Source organism: Podarcis cretensis (genome assembly GCF_951804945.1).
Source record: "Podarcis cretensis genome assembly, chromosome: 1".
NCBI classification, from domain to species: Eukaryota; Metazoa; Chordata; class Lepidosauria; order Squamata; family Lacertidae; genus Podarcis; species Podarcis cretensis.
The window spans coordinates 94,319,491-94,347,415 of NC_137170.1; the positions used below are offsets into that span (position 1 = coordinate 94,319,491).

A 27,925-nucleotide genomic window follows, 5' to 3' on the forward strand; every position below is an offset into this window, starting at 1 on the left:
CTTGTTCATTTAATCATGCAAGGAACTAAGGATTCTTGCATCCTCACCCACTTTTGCTTCCTGACTTCTACGCACAGTGATAATATGTAGTGAATGTTGTGATCGCGTAAATTCTTGCTGTTTTTTTTAAAAAAAAGTATGTAGAAATGAAATATTAATTTTAATCTCTGGATAAATTGCACAATTTAGAAATACATTTAATTTGCATATTCTAAAAGCACATCCAGGATTCAAGCAGGCAAATTATTTGCAGGCATAGAGATCTGAATCTCAGCCCATGAGAGGAAGGGTAGGCAAAAGTCTGGAAAGCCTAGACATGGAGATGCGGAACAAAGGCATAGGGTTAAATATTAACAAGGTTGGGGGAGTCAAAATTGTCTGTTGGATCAGAGTTAGCTAGCTTGTACAGTCAAAGAGACAATGTCGGGTGCCCCTGTTTATAAAAAAGTATCAGTAGCATATATGACAAATTTTGTCCTAGTTGTTCAGTTTCCTGACTTGAGAATACGGAGAAAATTGGTAAGATCAGAACCAGCTGTTCTCCACGTTTCTTTCACCGAGTGGACTGCACTGCACCAGGTGGGAGATGAACTGTAGCTTTTAATGGCATGTATTTTCTCTGCTGAGATTGCCTATGATGACAGAGATAGAAATTTTTTAAATAAAATAAAAATAATTATGCTGATGGGGTATTTTCCCAGCTTGTAGTACTGTAAGCTTATTACCTGCCCTCAGGCTCTGGAACACTGATAAGCTGTTTGCTTACAATATAAGCCCTGGAAACAGATGGTCAGTCCCCTGCTATTGCTGTCAGCCAAAGGCAGCCTTGGTCTTGGCCTTGTTGTATAAGGGAGACTTCTGATTCCATCAACGAGGCAGAAATATTAGTTTCTGACAAATAAATCATCCCCATCCCTTCTACTAATTGTGGAACACATTTCAGAGTCCACGGTTTTCTCTTTTCAGTGTGTTAGGCACTTGGATTTATGTAGTTTTTTCCGCCACATGCTTTCCTTTGTGGCAAGAATGCTTATATGTAATGTTGCATAGAGTCTGCCCCATTGAAAGTCGGCCAATCTCAGTTTTCTCTGTACTCCCTGGCAGTGTCTCTCTAGGGTTTTAGATGGGAGACTTTTACAAACGTACCTGGAGATGCTGGATATTGAACACAAGACCTTCAGATGTTCAACCCATTGAGCCACAGCTCTTTCTAAACCACCAATAACTTGCCAGTCCCTTCCCAAAGAGAGCACTGAATTATTATTTTAACCATGAACTGTGAAATCCATTTACTATACTTATTACTGAGCCAGTCTTGGGTGTGCAGTCTTGCCACACATAGCCATAAATGCTCACTTGCCACACATATCTAATACATAAGTCATTGGTTGGCTCAAAGAAACAGCTTTCGTAAAATAAAACTTTGCTTGGTGAGCTAGCAACCAGTGAATTGTAAGTCATAACAGCTTACTTTAGTTCCCATTTTCTTGGAACTGGTGGTCAAACAGGCGGAGAAATATGGTACAAATTGAAAACCTTTTAAGATTAAAATTCCTAAATGTACACTGATATGTTTTATTCAGCTTGTTAACCCTCCTCAGGGTCTATAATTGAGGGCAGGTCCTGTGTTGGTGGTGGATGGGGGTGGTGTGGAAGAAACTAACTGATTCCTACTGCTTTATCTAATAAACTTCTGTATCATCAGTGTTAGTCCCACCCAAACATTCCTGTGCATTAACTAGGCCTGTGGGCATCATCATCGTCAATAGATCAGTGCAGAGACCAGCACATCTGTTAAAACATGGATTGTGGTGGGAAAAGCTTACATGGGTGTAATGTGTAGTGGTTAAGAGCGGTAGATTCGTAATCTGGGGAACTCGGTTCGCGTCTCTGCTCCTCCACATGCAGCTGCTGGGTGACCTTGGGCCAGTCACACTTCTTTGAAGTCTCTCAGCCCCACTCACCTCACAGAGTGTTTGTTGTGGGGGAGGAAGGGAAAGGAGAATGTTAGCCGCTTTGAGACTCCTTTGGGTAGTGATAAAGCAGGATATCAAATCCAAACTCTTCTTCTTCTTCCCTGATGGGGTTAGTAGCCTTTATATGTATGAGCGAATAGCACTTTTTCCATTTTACAGCTACTCAATATTTTAAAGAGCCAGACCAAACCCAATTTCAGATACGTATATAATGGGCGAAATGAAACTGTGTGTTACAGCGAAGTGAAGCTGAATACAAGCATGAACAGATACCAGAAGCACAACATTGGGTGCCCTCCACTGCAATTAAAAGGGGGGTGCAGACCAAGGAAGCAGACATTGGAAGTACTATTGATGTATCACTGATGTGGTCCAAGAAGCACTTGGGATGATAATGTTGCTCTCTTTGCTCTCCCATCCAACACAGAACTTATTTTTATTTTTATCACTGAAGGCCCTTGCAATATGTGTGTCAGGTGAGGTACGTGTTTAAGAATGAAATTTATAATTTATTAGGAGGCAGTAGAACGTGTGCTATCATTTTTCCCGTAGGCAAAGCCAGTTTTTGTGTAAGGTAATTCGACTGACAAGATGAAGGATCCATTCTGAGCCAGCAGACTGCAAGCAAGAGGCCAATTATACCTGTAACAGGGTAGCCATAGCCAACGACTTGTCACACTCCAGTGGACGGCACTACTAATGTACAGTTCCCAGGATTAAAAGTTGGCCGTCTAGTGTGCACCCAAGTGCATCTCAAAGCAATAAGCTTTAGTGATGTAGAGATGTATCTTAATCACAGTGCCTACTCTAGTATCAGTTACTGGTTTCTAAATCTTAAATCCGGAATGGTGTAGTGTTTAATAGAATGAGCTGTGGACCAGCAAATCCCTGTTACAAATTTCACGGCAGTCATGAACTCATTGAGTGCCCTCCAGCACACTTATGTTTCAGCCTTATTCCTACTTGTAATAACTAGATGATAATATTGGCCTGCCTTATTGGGGTGTTGGAGAGATTGCTGAGGTCATGTTGCTAAAAAGTGCATTGTATGCTGAGGAAAAATGCTCTATGAATTACCTGTCAATAATGTAAGCAAAATGAGTACTGCATTTTAATAATCTCTGCCTATATTTGCAATATAACTTGCAATTTCTTGTAATAACTGCTTGTTGTTTTTTTAAGCACATGTATTGTAACCCTTACTACTAAACAGAAGTTTAATGCAGCATTGAAATGCTAATCTAAAATCTGCAAAGCAGAAGACAAATGAGATTAAGGCATAAACTATCAACATGTTTTACATGAGCAAATGGATTTTTGATAACTTAGTTGTAGGCAGCTCTATGATTTTTTTCTGAAACCTGTAGTGGATCGATTTTCTTTGTAAAGAAAAATGTTCTGTTAAACTTTTTTTTCTGGCAGGGTGTGGGCACTGTAAGAAAATGAAGCCGGAATATGAGAACGCCGCTGAGATGCTCCACGCAGACAGTGATGTAAGCTAATTCCCTCTTCTTACCCTGTTTCCAAATTATCCTTAATAAATAAATGAAATCATAAAAATTGTTCTCCTTTCTTGCTGCAAGAATTTCAGCTGTTCTCATCTTCCCAAGGGGCTGCAAAAGCGATGGTTCCAAAGTAGAAGCTCATCGGTAATGCATGAGCTCTGCCAGAATTGTTAGCAAGAACATTCTGTCTTTAAACACAAACAAAACATTCACAGGGTGTTTATATATTCAGCCGTAGAACCTTGCATTGTACATAACATGATTGAGCCCAAAAGCTGCACAGAAATGTTTTGTCCCCACTATTAATTACAGATTTCATGTATAACACAAACCTATGAAAGCATTGGCTTGCATTTAACGCTGTGCACTTGTGAGTTAATAAGGGTGCTCTCCCCTTCTGTTTAAGCAGGTGTTACTGACTTTGACTTGATTTTCTGCCTACCTATTGTGCATTCCAGTAATGCAGAGAAGAGTTAGGCATGACTGCTATCATTAGTATAATTAAAACCATGCACTAATAGGTCATGCAACAAGAGCTGGCCTCACTGCATAATTTGAGCACTTGTTAACTATGTTCTGGGAGTATCTTTATATTTTGGGGAGGGGGAGCGGTTCTCACCTGCTGTTTAATGGCTGAAGGACTTGAGACATAAAGGTGGGTAGAATTTTGCAAACCCAGGAAAAACCATCATGGAGGCTTGCGCTACAAATGGAAAGTCTTGGTGGGTAAATGCTCTTCATTCAAGGCTCGGGGCCATGCTAGGTCATCCCATCATTACACATGTGCAGCAAGTGTTGATGTTTTTTATTGTTTTATTCTTTTTTAAACAATGAAGCAGTATATAAGTTTTTTGAAATAAATGTACATTGGCCAGTTAATAGTTTCACAGCTTTTATTCTCCCTTTCTGCAACATATAGCAATAATGCTTTAGTAAATTGGATGGAAATTTTCCTGTAAGGATCTACCCTTAAAGTGGAAAAACATTATTTGTCTTAACAAAACTGATTAAACCGTTCTGCTATTTGTGGTGATAGAAAGGTTCAAGTACACCTTTCTATGTATGCTTTGCACTTCCTTTGTAAACCCATTCTGGGCTCTGAATGGCTGGCCTATGAATTCTTAGTCTCCTTCCTAAGCTTCAAAACCAGTGATTTGTAGTTACAGGTATTACTTTTTATATTGCAGAGACCAGGTGTCCTGGCAGCAGTAGATGCTACTGTCAACAAAGCTGTAGCAGAAAGGTTTCATATATCAGGATTTCCAACACTCAAGTACTTCCAGGATGGAGAAGAGAAATATACTTTGCCACACCTCCGAACAAAGAGTAAAATTGTTGAATGGCTCCAAAAGTAAGTGGTAGGCACCAAAGATTTATCAAGATTAACAACTAGCCACAGGTGGTTACTTTTTAAAGATGTTTAAAAAGAAGTTTTTAGCAGCTCCATCTCTTTCCATTTAAGTCTTTTGTTTAAAACACCCCAATTCAAACTGTGGTGTCCCACAGAAAGCTAAACAAACATGGGGTATGTTTAGCCAGGAGGTAGTTTTTTTTTTTTTATAATAATTTTTATTACATTTTCCACAAAAAAGAACAAAAAAGCATATTTTCACAGACATTACAAAAAAAAAATTTTCACAAACATTATACAAAAAAGAAAAGAAAACAGCATAAACAAAAAATAAGAAAAAAAAGAAAAAAGAAAAAGGAAATTTTGACATAAAAATAAACTCACTTTCCAATTATACCCTTCAAAACCTTATTTTCCTTACTTCCACCCGCCTCCCGATCTTGTATTCTATGTAATAATTAGTTCAGCAAGCTCAATTTTGTTCATTTTGATTCTTAGTCCCTCCCTTTGTACTCTTAATTAACTCAGTCACTAGAACCCCTTCTTTTCTTTTTCAATGTCCTCAACATTCAAAGATTTTACAGTGTTTTTGTAAATAGACTTTAAACTTCTTCCAGTCCTCTTCCACCTGCTCTTCTCCTTGATCTCGAATTCTGCCGGTCATTTCAGCCAGTTCCATATAGTCTATTACTTGCATCTGCCATTCTTCCAGAGTGGGTAGATCTTGTGTCTTCCAATACTTTGCGATGAGTATTCTTGCTGCTGCTGTAGCGTACATAAAGAAAGTTCTGTCCTTCTTTGACACCAATTGGCCGACCATGCCCAGAAGAAAGGCCTCTGGTTTCTTCAAGAAAGTATACTTAAATACCTTTTTCAGTTCATTATATATCATCTCCCAGAAAGCCTTAATCCTTGGGCACGTCCACCAAAGGTGAAAGAATGTCCCTTCAGTATCTTTACATTTCCAACATTTATTATCGGGCAGATGGTAGATTTTTGCAAGTTTGACTGGGGTCATGTACCACCTATATATCATTTTCATAATATTCTCTCTTAAGGCATTACATGCCGTGAATTTCATACCGGTGGTCCACAACTGTTCCCAGTCAACAAACATAATGTTATGACCAACGTCTTGTGCCCATTTTATCATAGCAGATTTTACCGTTTCATCCTCAGTATTCCACTTCAACAGCAGGTTATACATTCTCGACAATATCTTAGCATTGGGTTCTAACAATTCTATTTCCAGCTTTGATTTTTCCACCTGGAAACCAATTTTCCTGTCCGAGTGATAGGCCTCTCTTATTTGAAAATAATGTAACCAGTCTCGCACCTTATCCTTAAGTTTCTCATAGCTTTGCAATTTCACTTTATCTCCCTCCTGCTCCAGAATTTCCCAGTATTTTGGCCAGTTAGATTCCATATTAAGCTTTTTTAAGGCCTTTGCTTCCATAGGTGAGAGCCACCTAGGGGTTTTATTTTCCAATAAATCTTTGTATTTCATCCAGACATTAAACAATACTTTCCTGACAATATGGTTTTTAAATGTCTTGTACACTTTAGCCTTACCGTACCACAAGTATGCATGCCACCCAAAAACGTTATCATATCCTTCCAAATCCAAAATATCCGTGTTTTCAAGAAGTAGCCAATCCTTCAACCAGCAAAAAGCTGCTGCTTCATAATATAACTTAAAGTCCGGCAGGGCAAACCCCCCTCTTTCCTTTGCGTCAGTAAGAATTTTGTATTTTATTCTGGGCTTTTTGCCCTGCCAGACAAATCTAGAAATTTCTTTTTGCCACTTCTCAAAACAGTCCATTTTGTCAATGATTTGTAGCGTCTGAAACAAAAACAACATTCTTGGCAATACATTCATTTTGATAACAGCAATTCTACCCAGTAAGGAAAGTTTCAAATTTGTCCAAATTTCAAGATCTTTTTTCACTTCTGACCAACACTTCTCATAATTATCTTTAAATAAATTTACATTCTTCGAAGTCAAGTTCACCCCTAGATATTTCACTTTTTTCACCAATATTAAACCTGTTTCTTCCTGAAACCTTTCCTTCTCTACTGCTGTCAAATTTTTCTCTAAAACCATAGTTTTTGATTTATTCAATTTAAAACCTGCCACCCGACCAAATTCTTGTATTATTTCCAGTGCTCTTTTAGAACTAGGGATTGGCTCCTGTAGCGTCAGTACTAGGTCATCTGCATAGGCTTTAAGTTTATAGTGTTTAACTCCGACCTGTATACCCTGAATCTGTTGGTCCCTTCTAATCATGTTCAGCAAGACCTCCAGGACTGAAATAAAAAGCAAAGGGGAAATTGGGCAGCCTTGTCGTGTCCCTTTCTCTATCTTAACTTCTTCCGTAACTGCATTATTCACTATTAATTTCGCCTTCTGTTCTGAGTAAATCGCGCCTATACCGTTTCCAAACCTTTCTCCAACCCCCATCCCTTGCAAATTTTTCCTCATAAAGCTCCAAGAGATATTGTCAAAGGCTTTCTCCGCATCAATAAATATTAAAACAGCTTTTGTATTTATATTAACTTGTAGCTTTTCTAAAATGTCAATTAAGTTTCTCGTGTTATTTGACAATTGTCTGCCTGGGAGAAAGCCAGCTTGGTCTTTATGAATCATTGTTGCTAAAACTTTTTTCAATCTTCTAGCTAAAATATCAGCAAAAGTTTTATAATCCACATTAAGTAGGGATATGGGGCGGTAGTTCTTTAGTTGTGTCTTTTCTATCTCATTTTTCGGTATAAGCGTGATGTAAGCTTCTTTCCACGACTCCGGCGCTCTTTTCCCTTCCATAATTTCATTGCCAACCTCCATTAGAGGTTGAATTAAGTAATCTTTCATGTCTTTGTAGTATTTGGAGGTTAGCCCATCCGGGCCTGGAGACTTGCCTAGTTGCAGGTTCTTAATGGCACCTTCAACCTCCTGTTCAGAAATTTTGTCATTCAGTATTAGTTTATTCTCTTGAGAAATTTTTTGTAATCCATTTGTTTCCAAAAATTTCTCGATTTTAATCTCATTCTGTGGCCCTTGTGAATACAGTTGTTTAAAGTATCTCTGGAAGCAGTCTTGAATCTCCCGTGGGTTTTGTATATTTCGTCCATTTACTTCAAGATTGGTAACAGTATTTAATTTCTGTCTTTTCTTCAGCTGCCAAGCTAGCAGCTTTCCACACTTATTGGCCGATTCGAAGGTTTTTTGTCTCATTTGTTTAATTTTCCATTCTATATCCTGGTTAACCATTTTCAAATATTGTGCCTGATGTAATTTAATTTCTCGTAGAATGTCCTGTGACTTAGGTTTAGTCCTTAATCTCTTCTCGCCTTCTCTAATTTTCTCTAAAATCTTTTCTTTCTTCTCCTCTTGAAGTTTCCTCTTTATAGCATTTTGCTGGATCAAAAAACCCCTCATTACAGCTTTACTTGCATCCCAGATTACTCTTTTCTCCACGGTAGTCTTCAAATTTATCTCAAAGTAGTCTTTTAGTGTTTTTTGGGCCTTTTTCACAATTTCAGAGTCTCTAAACAAGGTGTCATTCATTCTCCATCTAAAGGAACCAGTGGGTGTTAGTTTCATATCCATAGCCAGGAGGTAGTTTTGTCAGTATTTTCCAAACTAAATGGGATTGTGCTTTCAGGTAGCTTGAGAACAGCAAACACCATGAAAAGTGAATGGTGTACGGGAGGGAGAAGGAAGGTTGCTGCCACAGTGGAAATGTATTAGCTATTCTGTACTTTTTTTTTTTACAAATCTTTCAATATATTTTATAAGCATATCAAGGATATGATGGGTCAGAGCAGAGATACCCTCCTTGCTACTTTGACTTGGAAGATATGGCAGACTTTCCTCAGATCTGGGGTTGTTTCATAAAATCCTGGTTGTGTTTTTGTTTAAACATAGTGTTTTACAAATAATAGTTTCCTGCAGTTTGCATGAAACATAGATTGCCTTCAAAACTGAAACTTAGCAGCTGTGAGGAACAGGAACCCTACACCACATTCCTAATCCTCCAGACTATGGTTTGGAACAGGGGTGGGGAATTTCCAGACCCTGTGCCAAACTTGGCCCACCAGGGGTTCAGATTTGGCTCACAAGGTCATTTGCCCCCAAACCACCTGACTCACACCTCATGTCACATGTGATGAAAGATGCGGGGGGGGGGGTAGAAACAGAGCTGTCAATGTACAATCAAGAGTCTTTAAAGCTGTTCCTGATTGTGCACTGGCAAGGGAAACAGGCTTTGTCACTGTCGCTTGCCAGCCGATGGGTGGTAAAGCCAAAGTCTTGGGCATTTTAAACCATGCAGGGTGCGCTTGTGCTTTGAAGTCCCAATTTCAAAGTGTCCAATCCCTTGATGTCATTGTGACGTCAGACAGTTGACAGCTGGGCAGCCTCACCTATCTGTCAGTTTGACCTGCAAGGCTAGGAATTGACAGGGATCTGGACCACAAAGCCAAAACAGATTCCCAAACAGCCCTGTAGCCTACCTTCCATGCTAGATGAGGCACCATTTAGCTGCCATGGGGGGGGGGGGAGAGAGAGAGAGAGAGAGAGACGCTGCTACTGCTGAGTACTGTCACAAAAATAGTCCTTACATTTAGCAATAAGTACCCAGTCCTGCTCTACTCATCACAAAAACTGCAGAATAAACAAACTCTTATTGCTTAGTAAAGGCTAAAAGTCTGTTCACTCAATACCTTCCCTGAGGGTGGATTTTTCATGATCACAATCACCCTATTATTACTTAAGTGAAACTCTTGAGTGAGTGGACTTTCGGGGACTTTTTCAGATGAGACTTGCCCTGCCTATCAACATAATTTTTCAGAAGCTCCTTAAATCACTCATATGCTTAAAACAAAAAAAGTTGTCATCCTTTGTATGGAGGTTGACATTGTCATGTCAAAAATTAGACAATTAAAAAAACCTTGGGGGCAGGGGGGGGGGGCTACAGGGCTGCTCCCACACCGCTGGTTTGGAAGACTGGAAACATTATATTTGAAGCAACCCAGTACCTTGCGTTTGACTGTACTACCCAAGAGAAAAAAATTGTCTTCCTTTTTTTTTTTTACAAGGGACTGTTAAGTGAATTTGTAAAGTTTGGCAGCAGCAGGTAAACACTATTACATGTGCTTTTTGTTTTGTTTTGTACCTAGATAAATATTTTTGTTTTGTTTTGTACCTAGATAAATATTTGCTTTTGGGGGAAATAACATATTTTACCCCAAACCCTAACAGGCCGACCACTGTGATGGATGTAAAAAAATGTGTTGAGCCTAAGCTTAATGCATATTAATTGTGTAATTCCAAGAGGCAGGACTTACTGGTGGTGGCATTCTTGTTGATGGTTACAGAGCTTATTCATTATGAAAGCTGCCAATTAGCCAAGGGCAAATTGCATCATTTTGAATCAAATGGTAAATTCATGAGTTGAAAACTCATGTACTACTGCATACAGGGGAAAATACAAAAGTGTCCTTTGGGGAGAGGGTGTGTGAATTCTTAATAGTTTGTAAAAAAAAAAAAAGTTTAAATTTGCCAGGTTGGCATTAAAAGTGCATAAAAAGACTCCTTTTAGTGTTTTGAAAACTACTTGGCAGTGCTGGAATTTAAACTATATAATTGGGAAACATGTGCCTTGAGGCATATACCCTCTACTTTTGAGCATCTGAGTTTTAATTAACAGTATTTTGCACTTTTATTATCTGTGGTTCTTGAAAGATCATTATAGTAAGTTTAATTAATTTAGCTTCACTATGGCTTTATGAAAGCGTTTCAGCTATACATACCTTAAATACTAATACGGTGAATAGTGAGAGACTCTCCAACTAGACATGGTTCCCACAGGATGTCTTATCTGTCACAGAGCTATAATTCAGTGGCTGCAAGAAACTAAGTTGCTCTTGGTGTAGTAGGAAACATGTTTAACTCTGGATATCAGGTTCTAATGGTAGCATGATGTCTGAACCCACCAAGCTGTGGTTAATCTTAACTACGCTTTACTGAATCATAATAGGTACAGTAGTTTGAAGTTAATTTTTTATTGGGTTTGGATAAAACGACAAGCTGATGATGATTGAAAAGCTTCTGATCTTCTCCTTTGCACCCACATGGGAAAAGGAAAGGGGAGTGCAAATTCCAATGCTTCCTGTCAATCATTTCAACCCTGATAAACCATGGTATATCATGATGTCTGAATCAGCTCTAAGTAAATGAGACAGGTAACTTTTTTAATACAACGTTTAGTTTGACAAAGTTCTTCCAAAGAAGGCTTTGGCATTTTGCTTCTATTCTTACCAGTAAAAAAAAAAAAGCTAAAACATTATTTTATTCAATCTTCAGTCCACAGGCGCCGCCTCCACCTGAACCAACTTGGGAAGAAAGGCAAACAAGTGTAATCCATCTAGCAGGAGAAGACTTCAGGGAATCTCTGAAGAAAAAGAAACACGCTCTTGTGATGTTCTATGCTCCATGTGAGTAGATGCTTATCTGAATTGCCTCTAATCATGCAAGTACATAGAGTACAGCAGAAAGAATAATAACTTTTAAGTGCTATTACAACAAACTAGACATGAGTGCATTCTGAGAAGTATTAGTCCATTGCTCATTTAAAGGATGAGTTTTAGATATGCTCAGAAATGCATCTCAATTCTCTGTCAATTTGGCCCTCATGATATTGATTGGGCCAGCACTGTGGGGGAGCCAACTGTATTGGAAAGGTAGGTCCAACATCAGAACTGTCTCCCTGACATTAGAGAGGGCTCCTTGATACAACATGTGGCCTCTGGGTTGCTCTCTTCGGCTTGTAGCCTTTGTTTGTTTGAAAGAAAAATAAGAAACTGCAGGTAACAAGCCTGTCTTGCACCAAGATGAGCCACTCTGTAGCTGAGAAGAACATATTGGTGTTCTGAACATTTGGTATAATGACTTTAGCTTTTATGTAGAAATATGCTGAACTTCAAAATTCCTAAATGAATGTTATGGCAATGCTACCAAGCAGTTGAAATTCTAACGCTGCCTTTTAGAAACAATGAAGAGCATAATCCACAATCTGGTTAAGCCCAAATGCTTGCTTCAGCTTTGTAGTTTTAATAACTTCAGAAGGTTTTGCTGGCTGTGCTCCATGTATGCTAGTTCCGTAGTGCACTGAATTGCACAAAAACGCTGATGGTCATGTATGCAACTTTCCCCCTGAAAATTATTTCTCCAGTACATTTACTCATAACACTCGTCTGTCCTTCCTTAGTTCTAGCAGGACCATTTGGGGAAAGTGCGTCATGGTCTTCAGTGTCACAGCTACACCACATGTCTAAAGCACATAGCTTCCCCCAAAGAATCATAGGAACTGTTGCTTAACGGTTCTGGGAATTATACTCAGTGAGGGGTAAACTACAGTTCCCAGAATTATTTGAGGAAAGACATATGGTTTAACTGTCTGGCATGAACACGACAATGAATTTTGAGATGAGTTGTCATAATTCAGAACTGTAAAGTGGGCTGCAGTTGGTTGGATGTGTTTCTTAAAACCTTTGAGATAAAAACTCCACTACAGATCCTAATTTAGTAATGGAAATACCTTTAATTTGATGCTATGATGAATCCTATAACTAATGTATTTACATCTGCTGTAATATTATCATTTCCTGTGCTCATGAGGCTCTGAGACTCTTAAGTTTTATTTCAGAAAAATGTACGAGTGCATGTGGTACCTTTGATATATAATGCACTCATATACGCACAGCCTCTTCTTAATCAAGCACTGTATGGTGTAACTACTGAATATTTCAAATCTCTGCTTGCAGTGAGATACTTATTAGGGAAACCGAACAAATACAAATCATCATGTAGTGAGACGGTTCCTTTTCTCCACTGGTAATGTGCCTTCTGTTAAATTTGATAGATTATCGTTGTTTATCTCTTTCTCAATCACGGAGCCTCTCGGGGTTTTTATGCCTACCAATTACCACTAACTTGCTTATTTTAGTGCAGAAGGAGAACGACTAAGATGGCCCAGCAAATAATTTTCTTTTCCTATTCAGAGCCGTATCCCAGGTCAGTGAAGCTCCTCAGCCAAGGCCACCATACTGTGTTCAATAAAGAGTTGCAAACGCCTTGCGTGATTAGGGTTTGTTTTTCGATCTGCTTGAACTCTTTTATGCTTTCTAAAGCCTTCGGTTTAATTAGGCGAATAGTTGGTGCAGGTATAATTGCAGCTGGCAAATCCCCACAAATAGTTGCTGAAATGTATAGCATCTTTATTTGAGATCTTATGGAAGATCCCAATGGCTACTTAATAAAACTGCACCTTCCCATTCAGTCACTTTAGGAACTCCTACGATCGTCTATTATTCCCCATTTCAGACATGGGGAAAAGAAATAGAAAACCTTCTGAAATAGGACGCTAAGTAGAGGAATAGATTACCCATAGCAGAAAGGGTGAAAAAGGTGAAATGGATTACAAAGTAGGATAGAGTAGGCCTCTTACTATGTGTGTCTCACAATGATAATGATAAATAATAGTCGGGTAATATAACTGGCACACTGTCAAATTTCTTCTCTGTTTCCCTTTGCAATGCTATTTCTGCATTTGGCTTTTTCATAGTACTTGGAATTTTAACTGCTAGCTGCCCCCATGCCTAAAACCACAGGGCAATTTATCTGCATTCATCAGAGTGCAGTCCATTTCTACCATTTCTACTACCCCTTGTGTGCTTCAACTGGCATTGGCCAGTTGGTGCTTAATCCATGTAAATTGTAAGACTTGTTGCGCCTGCACAAAAGAGCCCAGGATACATATACCATCATTAGCATCTAATCCAATGCAGCATCACAAAGCATGTGTTGTGGTATTGTTGTTTTTAGAAAAATAATATTTATTTATTTATTTATAAAGAGAGACTGTCTATGACAGGGGCCCAACTCTCTTATTAGTAAGCATGAATCACTGCAACTCCCTTCTTAGAGAAGTTAGACTGGCTCCCTCCTTGCTGTCCTTCTGCTGACTGTGAATACTTCCTTATTCCAATAGGCCTTTTATTGTAATTATTGGTATGTTTTAAACAGATTTTATATATGTATATAGTTTTAATTCTATGTTTAATAGTATTTTGATTATTGATTTTCCCATGTTTTTAGCAGTTCTTGTTTTTATCTGTAAGCTGCCTTGAGGCGGGGAATAAATAAATAACTATTAATAATAATAATCTTAAGAGTAATACAGGTTTTGTTTTACTTTTAAATTTTGTTGTCACCTGCATGAAAAGGATTTCAGTTAGTTACTTGACTATCTAATGAGACAAAAATTGTGTTTTTAAATAAATGTCAGATACCATACATAATTATGTACCAGTCTTTATTATGGATATATAGCCTTTCCACATGCTACTTTAAACATAATTAAACCATAGTTTAATGGTGAATGCGCAGGCTTCTGGCTCACACTGCTGAAATCACAGGCACGTCACTTCTCCCCCGCTCCTCCTGCTGCTATGGTTGCAAACCTTGGTTATAACTCAGGGTATGTTGGGAGAGGAACAAAACCACAACTCTGGTTTGAATAAAACACTAAGCCAGACCATAATTTATCACCCAGTGCATCAGGAGCAGGGGATGGGCAAAGCACCTACAGTTGTAACACTGTGCAACAGCATATTCATTCACCTTTAAATCATGGATTTAGCTCAGTTGTGGTTTGTGACATACCAACCAAGCCATTGACTAGATGCAAAGGAGAGCATTAAAGCTTCTGCACTGTTGATAGCTCTGAGGAAGGGAGAACTCTGAAAGTGTCCACTTCTCCTTACAAGGATAAGAAAAGCTGCACCTCTTTAATTCTTCCTTTTGTTTAAGGACAGGGTAAGCAGGGAATCCTGTAAGCAGGTGTCATTAGCAGGAGTCCAGGAGTGGGGAGCCTATGGCTCACCAGATGTTTCTAGACTGCAACTCCCATCACCCCTGATCACTGGACATGCTAGCAGGGCCTGTGGGGAGATGGACTCCAAAAACATCTGGGGGATTGCAGGTTTCCCATTTCTGCTCTACTCTAATTACAATAAAGGTTATATTCCCTAGATTTTTTTTAAGCCAAAGAACAAAAGTGCTTTCTATTAGTAGAAAGAAGAAAGAAACAAGAAGACAAAAGTTTGCCTTTCATCCAAATGCTGCATAAGGATGGCAATTGCCAATATTATTAACTTTTTGAATGGCTTCAATTTGCAGACCTCTACAGGGTGCATGGAATTGATGTTTCTTGTAGATGATTTGCAGCACAAAGCTGATATCCAGTTCGCTTTATTAATCATAAGAGAAAATTTCAGTTAACCTGAAATAATGATAGTTGGCTTATGAAACCCCTTTAAGAGGATAATTGCAGCCATGATCTATGAGCACTAGATGGAGGGCACCAGAACCTACCCCCTTTACTCCCTTTCTGTTGGCTGCATTTGTATTGAACCAATTAATGCTAAACAACTGCTGTGTTTGTTCCTGAGATAATGATTATCTTTCCCTGCTTTTCAGAAAGCTTTCTTTTTCCAAATTACAAAATTGGACATGTTAAGATATGAATGTTCTGCTTTTTGTTACCTTTCATAGACCCCCTAGAGAGTGTCAGAATACTGTGACGGGGTGTTGTTAGCAGAATAATGTGCCTCAGGTTTTTAAAATGATTGTTTCTTTATGTAATTTTCTTGCTGCTATAAAGGTACACCTTGGTACCATTGCAAAGTAGCTGTCATGTGCCTCAATACAGGTCCCATTCAGAAGCTCTTGGGGCAACTTTCCTCAACTGATAGTTTTTTTCCTATCCCAAAGTACTCCGAGGCTGCCTCACCTCCTGGCAACCAGCAGCTCCTGGCCAGCCATGAAAACAACATTTACTGGGGGAGCTTGTAGCCACGACTGCTGCAACAAACAGCTGTACACACCTTTGGGAGTCAGAGATGTGAGAGGGCATCAGAACAGGGAGGGAAGGAAAGAAGGACAGAGGCCAGTGTTGCCTGCGGCACCCCTGACCATCATTCAAGACACCCCAGGGTGCCACGGCACACTGGTTGAAAACCACTGGTCTAACCAGATCAGTAGCTGTGTATGGGCCTCTGTATGGACTGCTTGGTTCACACCAAAAGAAGAAGAAGAAGAGTTTGTATTTGATATCCCGCTTTATCACTACCCAAAGGAGTCTCAAAGCGGCTAACATTCTCCTTTCCCTTCCTCCCCCACAACAAACACTCTGTGAGGTGAGTGAGGCTGAGAGACTTCAAAGAAGTGTGACTAGCCCAAGGTCACCCAGTAGCTGCAAGTGGAGGAGCAAGGACGCGAACCCGGTTCCCCAGATTACGAGACTACTGCTCTTAACCACTATACCACACTGGAAAAAGCTATATGTTTGGTGGAGCTGGAGGGACACGTGCAGTTGGAGTGCCTGCTCACTGTCTCATCCAAGCCAGAGTCAACTGTAGATGCCTCTGCCTATAGTTTGTTTTTTTGGATATTGGTGATGGGGCAGAATTTGCTTTCAGTGACAATTGGTTTGTCCTTAATGCAGCAAACACATCTGGAGAGCATGAGGTTGGTACACTTTTTCTTTCATTACAGATGGACCCGTGAAATGATTTCCTGCTGGTACAGTCACTATTTAATCCTTGTTCTTCTTGCTCACATGTATTAATTAGTACTTGGGGAGCTGCCCTTGAAAATACTTGTTTCAACATTACTCCTACTTCAAAAGTTATGAGTCAGTTTAATAGACTTGAACACACTAGCAAGGCAAGAAGTGTGGCTAGAAAGCAACTGTGACACTAAAACCTAAAGATAAATTTGTCAGATTTTGCACTCGTAAAACCTTTTAGTTCTTGTACAACAGGATTTTCCCTTTAAATATTTAATAACCTTAAAATGTTGCATGTGATTTAATTACCTGAAAGGAGATTACCTTTAGTATGCACCTACGTCAGCTTTGAAATATATGAATGCCTCTCTTTGGCAGACAGTTTAGATTCAGCAATGGAAGGACATCATTTACCCCTGAATGATTCACTTCTCCATTAACATGTTCCTGCTGCCAGATAATTATCAGGCCACTAGATTTTAAAAGTGTTAGGTTTCAGCATATTGATACAAATTCTGATTCATGGTTGTGAGTACAGAGCCCTAGTGACTCACCTTAAATAATATGGGGTTTGAGGCTTGCTCACAAAAGCATATTGCTTCCACAACAATACCTGCCTTTAACATCATCATTGTGGAGCAGAATTTAGTTCCACCTAGAACCTTAGAGCTGGGGGGAAACCCAAAATGTTTCAGCACCAGAAGCAAAATGCCCCCTGCCATCCCCGTGATGGAGGGAGCATGAGGCTCTGCCGGGCTGCCGGGGGTGGGCTTCCTTCCTGAAACACCCTTCCTGCCCAGCAGCAAAGCACATCCCCTTTCGCTGACTTGGCAAGAGGGGAGGTGTTCCACAGAGCTTTGTCACCAGTGTCTCTCCTCCTCTAGGGGCAACGGAGACTGGCAGCAAAGCTGGGTGGCAGAATGCTGTCCCATACAATTTTTAGGTCCCTGCTCCATAGAGTAGAGGGAAGTGTTTTTTTCCCCTAATCATGCTTGACTCAGGAGAATATTCAAATGGGAATTTGGAAAATGCACCAATACTGCAAAGTCAAATTATAGCAAAATAAATATATTTAAAATGGGGAACTTCCTTTTTTAAAATAACACCAAAACTCTACCAGCTTTATGGAACCAGAATAATAAAATTGGCAAGCTCTTTTTTTATTTATGTATATTCTTTGATGAAAATAATGATTTTTTTTCTATTTAAATGTTTGAGGTTGATTAATATAGAATAGAGAGCCTTAATAGTGCATCTCCTAGGTTGTAGATTCTCAACCTTCAAATATATATTTATTTTTGCTGTGATATTCTTGTCCTCTTGTGGCAGACATGTATATTACTGGTAGACATGTCTAATATACATAATATTTTTTAATGTCTACCAGCAAAGTACATGTCTGCCACATATATATTACAAAATCAGTGAAATGAATGCTCTTTGACTCAAGCACCTATTAGTTCTTGTAAACACTTAGACTAGCAGGTAGATGCTTAATGATTTACTGTCTCTGAATTAGTCAGACTTTTCTTTGCTGCTCATGCTTGGCTTTTTCCAGGAAAAAACCCTTCTTCTTCTTTTCAGAAAAAAAAATTCTGTAACATTTTAATATAATATCAAGTACAACCTCATTTATGTAAGTCACAAGGAAGGCATATACAGATGACTGATGATAATGCTCTGCAGTTGGCCATGACTTCCCAAGGGCATCTGGTTAGGAACTGAGAGAACAAAATGCTGGAGTAGCTGAGCCTTTGATCCGATCCAGCAGCGTTCTTGTTATGTTCTTAGAATCAATGCGTCTCAATCTACCTTTGGAATTCATGTTGGATGGTTCATGGAAGTGACTCCTATGCAAAATGGTGCTAAAAAGTTAATTTTAAAAGCTATGTGGGGAACATGGAGCTGTGAGTGTGTTCACACAGGAAGTTTACCTCTGGATTGCTGCTGGATCTGCCTCCATTCTTGTAGAGTTTGTACCTGACTGGAAGCAGCTTTGTGAGAAATCCTTTTATAGGTTAGGGGCAGCTGCACTTCGCTCCTACAGTGGTGGTGCAGACAGAATGGAAATTAAGTGTTTTGCTGCTAACATTACTGTTTCAAGAGAGTAAATACAAACATGTCCTAGGCTTCAGAGTAATATTTGTGCATCAGTGTTCTAGAATGCAGCAATAAACCCGGGGGGGGGGGGGAGAGATACACAGTGGCAAGATAAATTATAGTTGTGTGAGAGGTGAGTTTAGGGAAGCAGCTGGCTATAGCTCTCCCACCATACCGAACAGTGATTCTTTCGCTACTTGGGAATGATAACAAAAGCACGGCCCTGTCCATTTGCAGAAGCAAGCTTCATCTGCATTGTACAATGAGATGACTTCACAACATTGTATGGGTAGACTTGCTATTTGAAAAAATACATTTGTGCATTTAATGTAGTTCAATTTGTCTGCAGCCACAGAATTGCCATGCACTGTAGGCTGTACTATAGCAGGAAAAAGGGATCTCAGCTGTGGAATGCCATCTTCTCACTGCAAGTAGGGTATGCAACCTGTTGGTATGCAGACTAATCTTTTGAAATATGGTCCCCCTTATTTATTCTCCCCCATCTATTTTTTTTTCTTAGCAATTTGCACAACATAGGTTTTTTTTTACTCCCATCTGCTTCCTGTTCAGAGAGTGTTCTTGGTTTCAAAAGGCACTTCCTTTTGCCTCCTTTTAAACCCTTGTACTGTACTCTTCCTTTTTGACGTTTTTGGTTGGCCTTCTTAAAATATGCAAACCATCTGTGCTTTTATATACTGATCTTAAACAGCCCCTACTCCAGATTTGTACTTCTTAAATTCGTCCTTCAGCCTATAATTAATCATCTTCCATGTAAATTTTAAACCTGTCATTTTAATGAGGGGAACCTCTCTTGACTATATCAAATCCAGTTGTCTAGTGCTTACTGCAAACCAGCCATGAACATTGCTAGCGTACCACACAGGGCCCTGCCCTTGAAACTTACATGAAAGTCTTCATAATATCCAGGCCTCCTTTATGTCAATGCTTATATCAAGCCAAATGGGCACTCCAGATGTTCCCTTGTTTAGATTTTTCTATCATACGTAGTCTATAATTCTGTCCAAAAATGTAGTTTTTTACATGTTTTCATTTCTTGTACTGTTAATTTTAATTATTAACTTTAACTGTTTTTATTGATAATTTTAATATTTATTGTAAACTGTTTATGTTTTACTACAAAAAAGAGATATATAAATGTTAAATTAAACAAAAAAGGGTGGCTCTGATTGCCTGATCCCACAAGCAACTGGGCAGTTGCATTATACATGTTCTGAAGTCTTCCAAGTTATCTTTAAAGACATCCCTGTACTTGGGCACATTACTTGTAGAGTAGAAGCTGGATTGGAGTTTATTAGTAGATCTCTTGAGTGATTTGTAATGGATTGACAAGGGCTTTCAACTCCCTGCCTATCAGTAGCAACACAAAAGGGCTTCTTCTCTTCCACTCTGGTTGCTGAAAGAAAGGCTTGGGGGAAAACCAGGAGTAGATTTTTTTGTGGAAGGATTTATGAGCTTGTTCTGAAACTGATCACAAATTCCTGGGCTGAGCATGTGCTTAGCCAAGTGGTCGTATGGTATTTCGCACCTTGCTCTGATTGGTGAATCTCAGGGTTCAAGCTTCTCTCCCCCCCCCCCGGTAGGTCCCACAAGCATGGCCTGTCCACTCCTGTTACAGAGCATTTCTCTTTTGAAAATTAAAATCTTTGCAAATGTATTAATAGATTAAAAATGTGATAGTGGGCGTGACGTGGGTGTGGAGAAAATGAGGATGGTGAAAATTTAATCCCTAATGCTTTTTTCAGTCTGCCTGTGTTTTAAATAGAATTAAAGTCTGAATTGGGTTTTATCCAGTTTCCTGCACTTGGCAACCCTTGCAAGTTGTAACAGATGAAGTTCTACTGTTCCATTCAATGAGCTTCTTCCCATATCTTTTTTTCTGATGACTTCTTAATTCCTTGAGAATTCAACATAGGATTCACATCTGTTCTGTTTGGAGAGACGTTGAAAGCCCAGTAAAAACGCCTCATTGGGCGTAAAAGTTGTGTGGTACATAAAAACTCATATGTTGACATTTTGACTTCACTTTTAGATGATGTGGTAAAGTGGAAAAAAATACCTTTGGCTAAAGGTATAGATCCTGTTGCACTTGAGTAAAATAGCACAATTTTAATATATGAGGGGAAGAAAAGGCTGTAGCAGTGCAGAAGTGGCTGTTAAAAGATGACTGTTGTGTATGAAACAATGGCTGGAGACATTTTTTTTTTCCACTTCAAGAAGTTGAAGGTGGCATGGTATAAGTATGTATATTTATTCTATTCTTAGCTCTGGTAAACATGATTTAGTCTCAAAAATCTGCAATAGTTGTTCTATGGGATAATAATAATAATAATAATAATAATAATAATAATAATAATTTTATTTATATCCCGCCCTCCCCAGCCGAAGCCGGGCTCAGCTCAAGTACATGTATATACCAAGTACAGTAATGCATCTAGCATCCTTCCTTTGTCTTTCCTAGAATCTATTGTCTGTCACCAGCCTTAGTCATTCATTCTACATTATAGAGACAGCTCCTGCAAAATGTTTGTCTGTCACTAGGAAAACAGAAACAAATTACTGTTGTCTGAACTTCTGTTCATAGTTATTTTGAATCAATGTCATCTTTTGGAGATTTCTGTGATGAGTCAGAATATTGCACAGCGTGAAACACATAGCAGGTAAACATGGTAGGATCATCAAGCAATTCTACACATTGATTGGTATTGGATTTTCAGATCGGATTTTCAGTAAAATGTTCAGAAAATCTCACAATAGCAAAACACCTAGCAGTTGAATTTTTGTGCATTATAATGTACAAGTTGCTTCTTTAAATGTTATTCTTCTAGTGAGCATGGTTGTAATTTGCTTTGCTTCATAATACACCATGAGGTCTAAACAGTTAAAACCTATGAAGATTATTTATAAATGAGTATTTCTGAAGCATTATTTAGTAGCCTGAACAAGCGTAATAGTTCCTCTCACCATATGAAAGCTAGCTTATGGTTAAGCCTTTGTGCCCAGGAGCCTATAAATTTAATTTGTGGCATTTCACCTCATACAAAAAAGGAAAACATCCTTTTTCAGATCAAATGGTAGATGTACTGAAAATCTAGAGATGGTAAAATTTTTGAATGCTCCCTGGTTCCTCTGACATGAGTGTTTTATATGGAAGAGCATTCAGGAACACAGTCCTTCACTTCAGGCTGCAAGTGATAAAGTATCAAATTCTGCCACATCAAGTCTACATACCAGAGCTCATAGAATAGCTCTGTCAGTTGAGCATCCAATTTTCTGCTATATATTTTAATGTGCAAAAGAGCCTTTTTCCCTTTGGCTAATCTGTGAAGCAGCTTCCTGGCAGTCTAGCCTGCTTCCCAGCCCTACTGCTCAAGAATTCAGGGGTTTTGCTGTTTAGGTGCCAATGTGTAAGCATTGATAAAGACTCGCTTCAGCTGTCATTTTCCTTTATTATGTGACTTCTGAGAGGAGTTCTGTCAATTCACGCTTGTTTCACCTTCTTTAGTATATTAATGCCCTAGCAGAACCATTAAGGAGAGTGAAATGAAGTAATTGAAATAGTGCTGCCTCTTACTGGGTGTCACCTCAGTGCACAATTACTGTTCAAAGAGAAGGGATTTCTCATTCTCTGAAAAGACGAGAAGCCTTTTTTGTGCCACTCATTGTCCATCTGCGAATAGGTAAAACTAGTCTCCATAAGCATAGTCTACTGTTCAGTTTCTGTCTGATCAGGCCTGTTTTGTTCTGTGCTGACCGAGAGGGGAAGAGTGTCCACCTATATGTGCATGTTGCACAGCTAACAACAGTAAAAGCAACATTTCACAATCCGCTGATGTTAAGCTGGGGAGGCACTCAGTTGAGCAGCAAGTTCTTTCATTATAGAGAGGTGGGTCTTAATTTATGTTTGGCTCTTGAGCCAGTTTTAGAGAGTGTATAGAAGCAAAATGAAATAGAAGTGGTGTTTATGTACCTTACGTACCAGACGTTTCACCTTCTGTACACAGAGATCAAGGGCTGCCAGAAGAAGGATGCAATGACACTTGTATAGGTCTAGCTGATAGAAACAGGGAGATTTTAGAGCAGCAAAGGAGGAGAAGCTGTAGCAGTGAAAGCTGTAGGGAACCTAGTCAAGGAAGGAGAAGCACTGGCAAGAGGGACAACTGCTGTAGTCTACTTATGTGAAAGTTGCTTAGAATAAATGTGATGCAAAGCCTTTGAATTAGGAGAGTGAAGAAGAGGCCACAGCCCTCACTCAAAAGCAATGGCTGTGGTTTCCTCTTTGATTCCAGCCTTAGATTTCTATTTATTTTTTTGTAAATAGAATCTGACGTACTTGTGTGGTGTCCTTTGGTTCTGTGGTATGGTTGACTGTCCAAATTCAAGATAGCTGTGATAAAAACTAAAGGTTGATGATTGTAGAGAAGCTAGAAACAGATGGTCATAAAGTCCAGCACATGGGGCAAGTACAATAGGACAATGCAATCACCTCCAGTCTAGAAGATATTGCAATGTGGGTAGGAAGATTGCACGGGCATCACCATCTTTCCCAAGCACCAAGGGGAAGCATATGCCAGATTTCCCAGACTTCTCACTTTACCCCTCACATCTTCTATAACAAATGTAATGTACAATTCATAGGTTGGTACTACTAGGCAATGCTGGTGAAATAACCCTGGGATATTTCAGTGAATTAAAATGATGTGAAATTGCACACTTGGTGGCTTTGTGTTTTGGGCCAGCTTCATACATGTAGCTGAATGGTAATATCCTTCATGTAGTGGGGTGGAGACCACAGTTCCAGGTATGTGCAAGCTGAGACCATGAAAATATGCAATGTGTGGGCTGTTATCCGTGATCCTTCCACCCCAGTGTAAGATAACGCGTGAACACATGACCCAGTGGTGATGCCCACTCAAGTGGAATCAGATTTGCCCACTCCCAAAGCCTCACTTGCCACCATGTGCAGCTAGACTGAATATCTAAGAATATCTAAACTAATTTGATGATTAATGTTGTTTTTCTCTTAATCTGCAGGGTGCCCACACTGCAAAAACTCCATCCCCCATTTCACAACAGCTGCAGAACTATTTAAAGAAGATCGAAAGGTAATCCCATTTTGGATTGTTTCTAAGGTGTTATGCAGAACATCACAGCCATCCTTTTCTGCTAACAGCTTTTATCCAGGTTTTAAAATGGTGAAATGCTGGGCTTGTGCTTTAAAGCAGTGACAAAACAACTAAATAAATTAATCTATCATCTAAAGCGAAGGCAGTGAGCCAGGGGTGGATAACCTGTGGCCCTCCAAATGTTGATGGGCTCCAGCTTCCATCAGCCCTAGCCAAAATATGCAGTGGTCAGGGATGATGGGAGTTATCATCCAGCAACATCTGGAGGGCCATAGGTTCCCCATCCCTGCAGTAAGCTAACAAATTCCACTCATTTCTCCTAATTTGTTGCTTAAATAAATGTGGTTTGGTTCATGTTACTCTCCCATGATATACTACTTTTTCTCTCTCTCTTCAGTCTCAACTTGAGACATACAGTTCATTTCAAACTCAAACGCCAAGATTCAAAGAAGGGAAATACAACACCTGAGAAACTCTGGAGCTTCGCTTCCTGCGGTTAGTGCAGCTGATCCTGCTGCTGAAAGAGACCACCTGCTTTTCAGGTTGTCCTTATTAATCAGTGGACCTTCCATGGCTTGATGCAGAATTGGCTCGACATGTACAGGCTTTCTCAGATAACTCTTCAGGATCTAGGGAATCTCACTTTCCACCCAAAAAACCCCTGTCTTCTAGCACATAATTCAGTGGCCCTGCTAACTTAAGTTTCAAGAGAGAGGTAAAAGGCCTCCAGGCATTCATTTTAGAGCTCAAATAACTGTAGATTCCCCTGATCAAGATTGTGGATGCTCCCCATCCTGACTGAGCAGCTGCTTATACACCTTCTATTAAGCCCTCTAATTTTAGTTTTTAGCTATTCTTTTACTACCTTACAGGTTAGTAACAACTTTGTTTGTTGATCATGTAACTACCGTATTTTTCGTCCCATAGGACGCTCCGTCCCATAGGATGCACCTAGGTTTTTTTTGGGGGGGGGGGGAATAAAGAAAAAAAAATTCCTTTATTTCCCCCCCAAAAAACCAGGTCGAGGAAACCAAACCAGGTTGAGGAACAGCGGGATGGCGGTGCTGCGCTTCCCTGCTGTCCCCCGAGCTTGTGGGGCTGGCCGATGTCTGCCCGAAGCGCTGCGTGCTCTGCTTCAGCGCGCCCCACGCTCCGTGCAGCAGGCTGCTATCTGCAGCCTAGGGAGCCCTGCGGGAACTCCAGCAGGGCTCCCCAGGCTGCGGATGTCTGCCCCGGCGCGCTGGGCACTCTGCTTCAGGGCGCTCTGTGCGCCGGGCGGCAGGCTGCTATCCGCAGCCTAGGGAGCCCTGCAGGAACTCCTGCGGGCTCCCCAGGCTTGCTGATAGCTTCCTGAAGCCTGGAGAGTGAGAGGGGTCGGTGCGCACCGACCCCTCTCGCTCTCCAAGCTTCAGCAAAAGCCTGTATTCGCCCCATAGGACGCACACAGATTTCCCCTTCATTTTTGGAGGGAGAAAAGTGCGTCCTATAGGGCGAAAAATACGGTAGAAGTTTTACTGAGGCCAGTAAAAAAAACCCAAACCCACTCAGGTAAACTTTGTAAAGAGTTGCTTAAAAGGGCAGGACTTATTTAAAAGGAACAAAGAAAAAAGGTCCTGAGGAAGTACTCTAGCAGGTACACTTTCCTCCCCCAAGACTTTATATTAAATGCAGATTAGATGCATAGCATTTTGCTACCAGAGATAGGAGATTACCCCTTCAGTAGCAAGAAACACAAAGAACAAGTTGCAGTGAATCCACTTCTCTCCTACTTTTCATGAGATTCTTTAGGAGGAGAAAAGCTGCTCCCAAGATGCAACTCCCTGTCTATGGGCTGTGCCTCAGAAGGCATGCTTCCTAGTTGTGCTGCGGAGCCAACACCTCCTCACACAAATAATGGTGGGTGGGGTGCACCTGGAAATGATTTCTTCTGCCTGGGGAGTCAAGTGTTAAGTTTATGAACCCAGAGAGAACATTTGGATAGATGGGTGGATGGATGGATTGGACTCCTGTGAAAGGCTCGTTACTATCTGAGGAGGGGAAGAGAGAGGGAGAAAACGGATTGTGTTAAATGATATATTGAAAAAATGAAACATGGCTGACTAATTTTTTAAAGAATGTTTTGATTGGCTGATATTTACTTCGTGGGTCTGCTTCTTGACTAAGGTACTGTAGAATGAATAAATGAATAAGGTCCTGACCCTTTTAGTGTGCACCCGGCTTCCCCCTGCCCACACCATCAGTGCTAAGCAATGCATCTACTGCATCTTTATTAATGAATGAGGGAATCCTTTCCTATGCATCATCTTGAAGCAATTTCTAAATAAACAAAACCATTTATTCCTTCAAATAAAGCCTTCCACACATGAGATGCTATTCCCCTCATGGCTGCTGTGTGTGTTTGTGTGTGAATACCACAAACTTGGGGAGAGGGAATTATGTGGGTCATTATCAACCAATGAGATCCCTGCCAGGATGTCTGTGTGCTTAATATCAAAGAATGCTGCTAAACAGATGGGTGAAATTCCACATGCTCAATCCTTCCGCTGGGTAAAATGTCTGATTGTTCAAAAACTGCTGAAGATTGAGAGAGGGTCTTTTAGCCCTCGAGACGATGATTGATGGATGGAACCCTTATTTCAGCCAGTGGTAGTTAACAGCTAAAGTGCCATGGTATAAAATTTAATGAGGTGGAACCAAAGTTCAAATTGAGAATATTGAGTTTGGTGGGGGTTCCTCAAGGCCAGGCACACAGGAAAAACAGCTTTGTTTTTCCCCCTCTTGACTTTTCAAGGTGGTAGAGATTGATAATTTTGGACTCCTCCTTCAATCATACACAATCCAATTCTGCTGAAGTACTTCTTGTGGTCTGCTAATGTCCTTAATGGATAATTTACAGAGGCTGTAGCACAGCACAGGAATGCAAGTGCTAGATAATTTCTTTGCAGCTACTTCTTTTTTTAACAATTCTTTTGTAAAGTTTACACAAGTGTCTTTGTGGACTGGTTGCTCTGAAGTTCACTACAGAGAAAATGAACAGGGCTCCAAAATAACTGCTCTAAAACCCAGTAAGGTTTAATTTAAAAGAAGAAGAACAAAAGGCTAGACTTTCAGTAGCTTGTTTTCTTTGATATTCCATATCTGTGAACTTTTACTCTTCCTGCAGTATTTCAGAGGAGGGTTTTTTTTTCTATCTAAGAATATTTTCCTATTTATGGTTTCAAATGATGACACCAGGTCAGAACTTTCATATCACTCACATCAGTAGAGAATGCATTTTAGTGGAGGCATTTTGCATAAGGATTATCTAGTGATGAAATCAATTCTGTTCCTGCAGAAGGCAAGATGGCTCCGTGCCCCAACCTTGCTGGATTCTTTGAGCAATCAGCTATCATTTGGCTCTTTCCCTCCCTGAACTGTTTCCATCCAAGCTGATCATTATTAATGATCATGTAGCTTTGATAATTTGGGCTTGTTTGCTGCTCCCACCCCTACATCCCTTTTTGCAACATGTCTTCTAAATCATTATTCTGTGGGGCGGGACTGTCAGTGTGTATAGCACTTGGCAAATTCATGATCTTTATTATTTATTAATTTTAACAACCAAAAATTTGAATTAGTTCTAAGTGTTCCAAACTCAAGATGCCATTGTAAAATGTTTTCTGTATACCGTGGTACCTCTGGTTACGAACATAATTCGTTCCGGAGGTCTGTTCTTAAGCTGAAACCGTTCTTATCCTGAGGCACGCTTTTGCTAATGGTGCCTCTGGCACACGACTTCCGCTCGCATCCTGGGGCAAAGTTCGCAACCAGGAGCAACTACTTCCGGGTTAGCAGAGCTCGTAACCCAAAGCGTGCATAACCAGAAGCATTCGTAACCAGAGGTACCACTGTGTACATAAGCATGTATTGGCAAGATGCATGTCTTATACAGATGCAGAAGAAGCTGGCTTATTAGGGTGAATGGCCACTGCCCTATTACCGTATTTTTCCTGCTATAACACGCAGATTTTTTCTCCTAAAAAGGAAGGGGAAATGTCTGTGCAAGTTATTGAGCGAATGTGTGGTCCCTGGAGCCAAATAGTGCAAGGGGAGGCAAAAAAAAGGAGGCAAAAATCAAACCGCGAGTCTCCTAGAAGGGAAACTTGAAAAGAGGAAGCGGCTGCTTTCCAGCATTCTGCCTCAGGGTCTTACTGCCCACCCACCTCTGTTTCCTTGCTGT

General features: G+C 40.0%; 1 protein-coding gene across 3 annotated transcripts in view; it reads left to right on the forward strand.

Moving 5' to 3' along the window:
* Nucleotides 1–27,925, forward strand: part of PDIA5 (protein disulfide isomerase family A member 5) — a 147,211-nt gene that overhangs the window by 100,415 nt on the left and 18,871 nt on the right. For all 3 annotated transcript variants that reach the window (XM_079993758.1, XM_079993757.1, XM_079993759.1), the window contains exons 12-15: nt 3,399–3,469; nt 4,669–4,832; nt 11,197–11,327; nt 23,615–23,685. In XM_079993758.1, the coding sequence (XP_079849884.1) occupies nt 3,399–3,469; nt 4,669–4,832; nt 11,197–11,327; nt 23,615–23,685 (437 nt within the window). The remainder of the gene's footprint in view (nt 1–3,398; nt 3,470–4,668; nt 4,833–11,196; nt 11,328–23,614; nt 23,686–27,925) is intronic.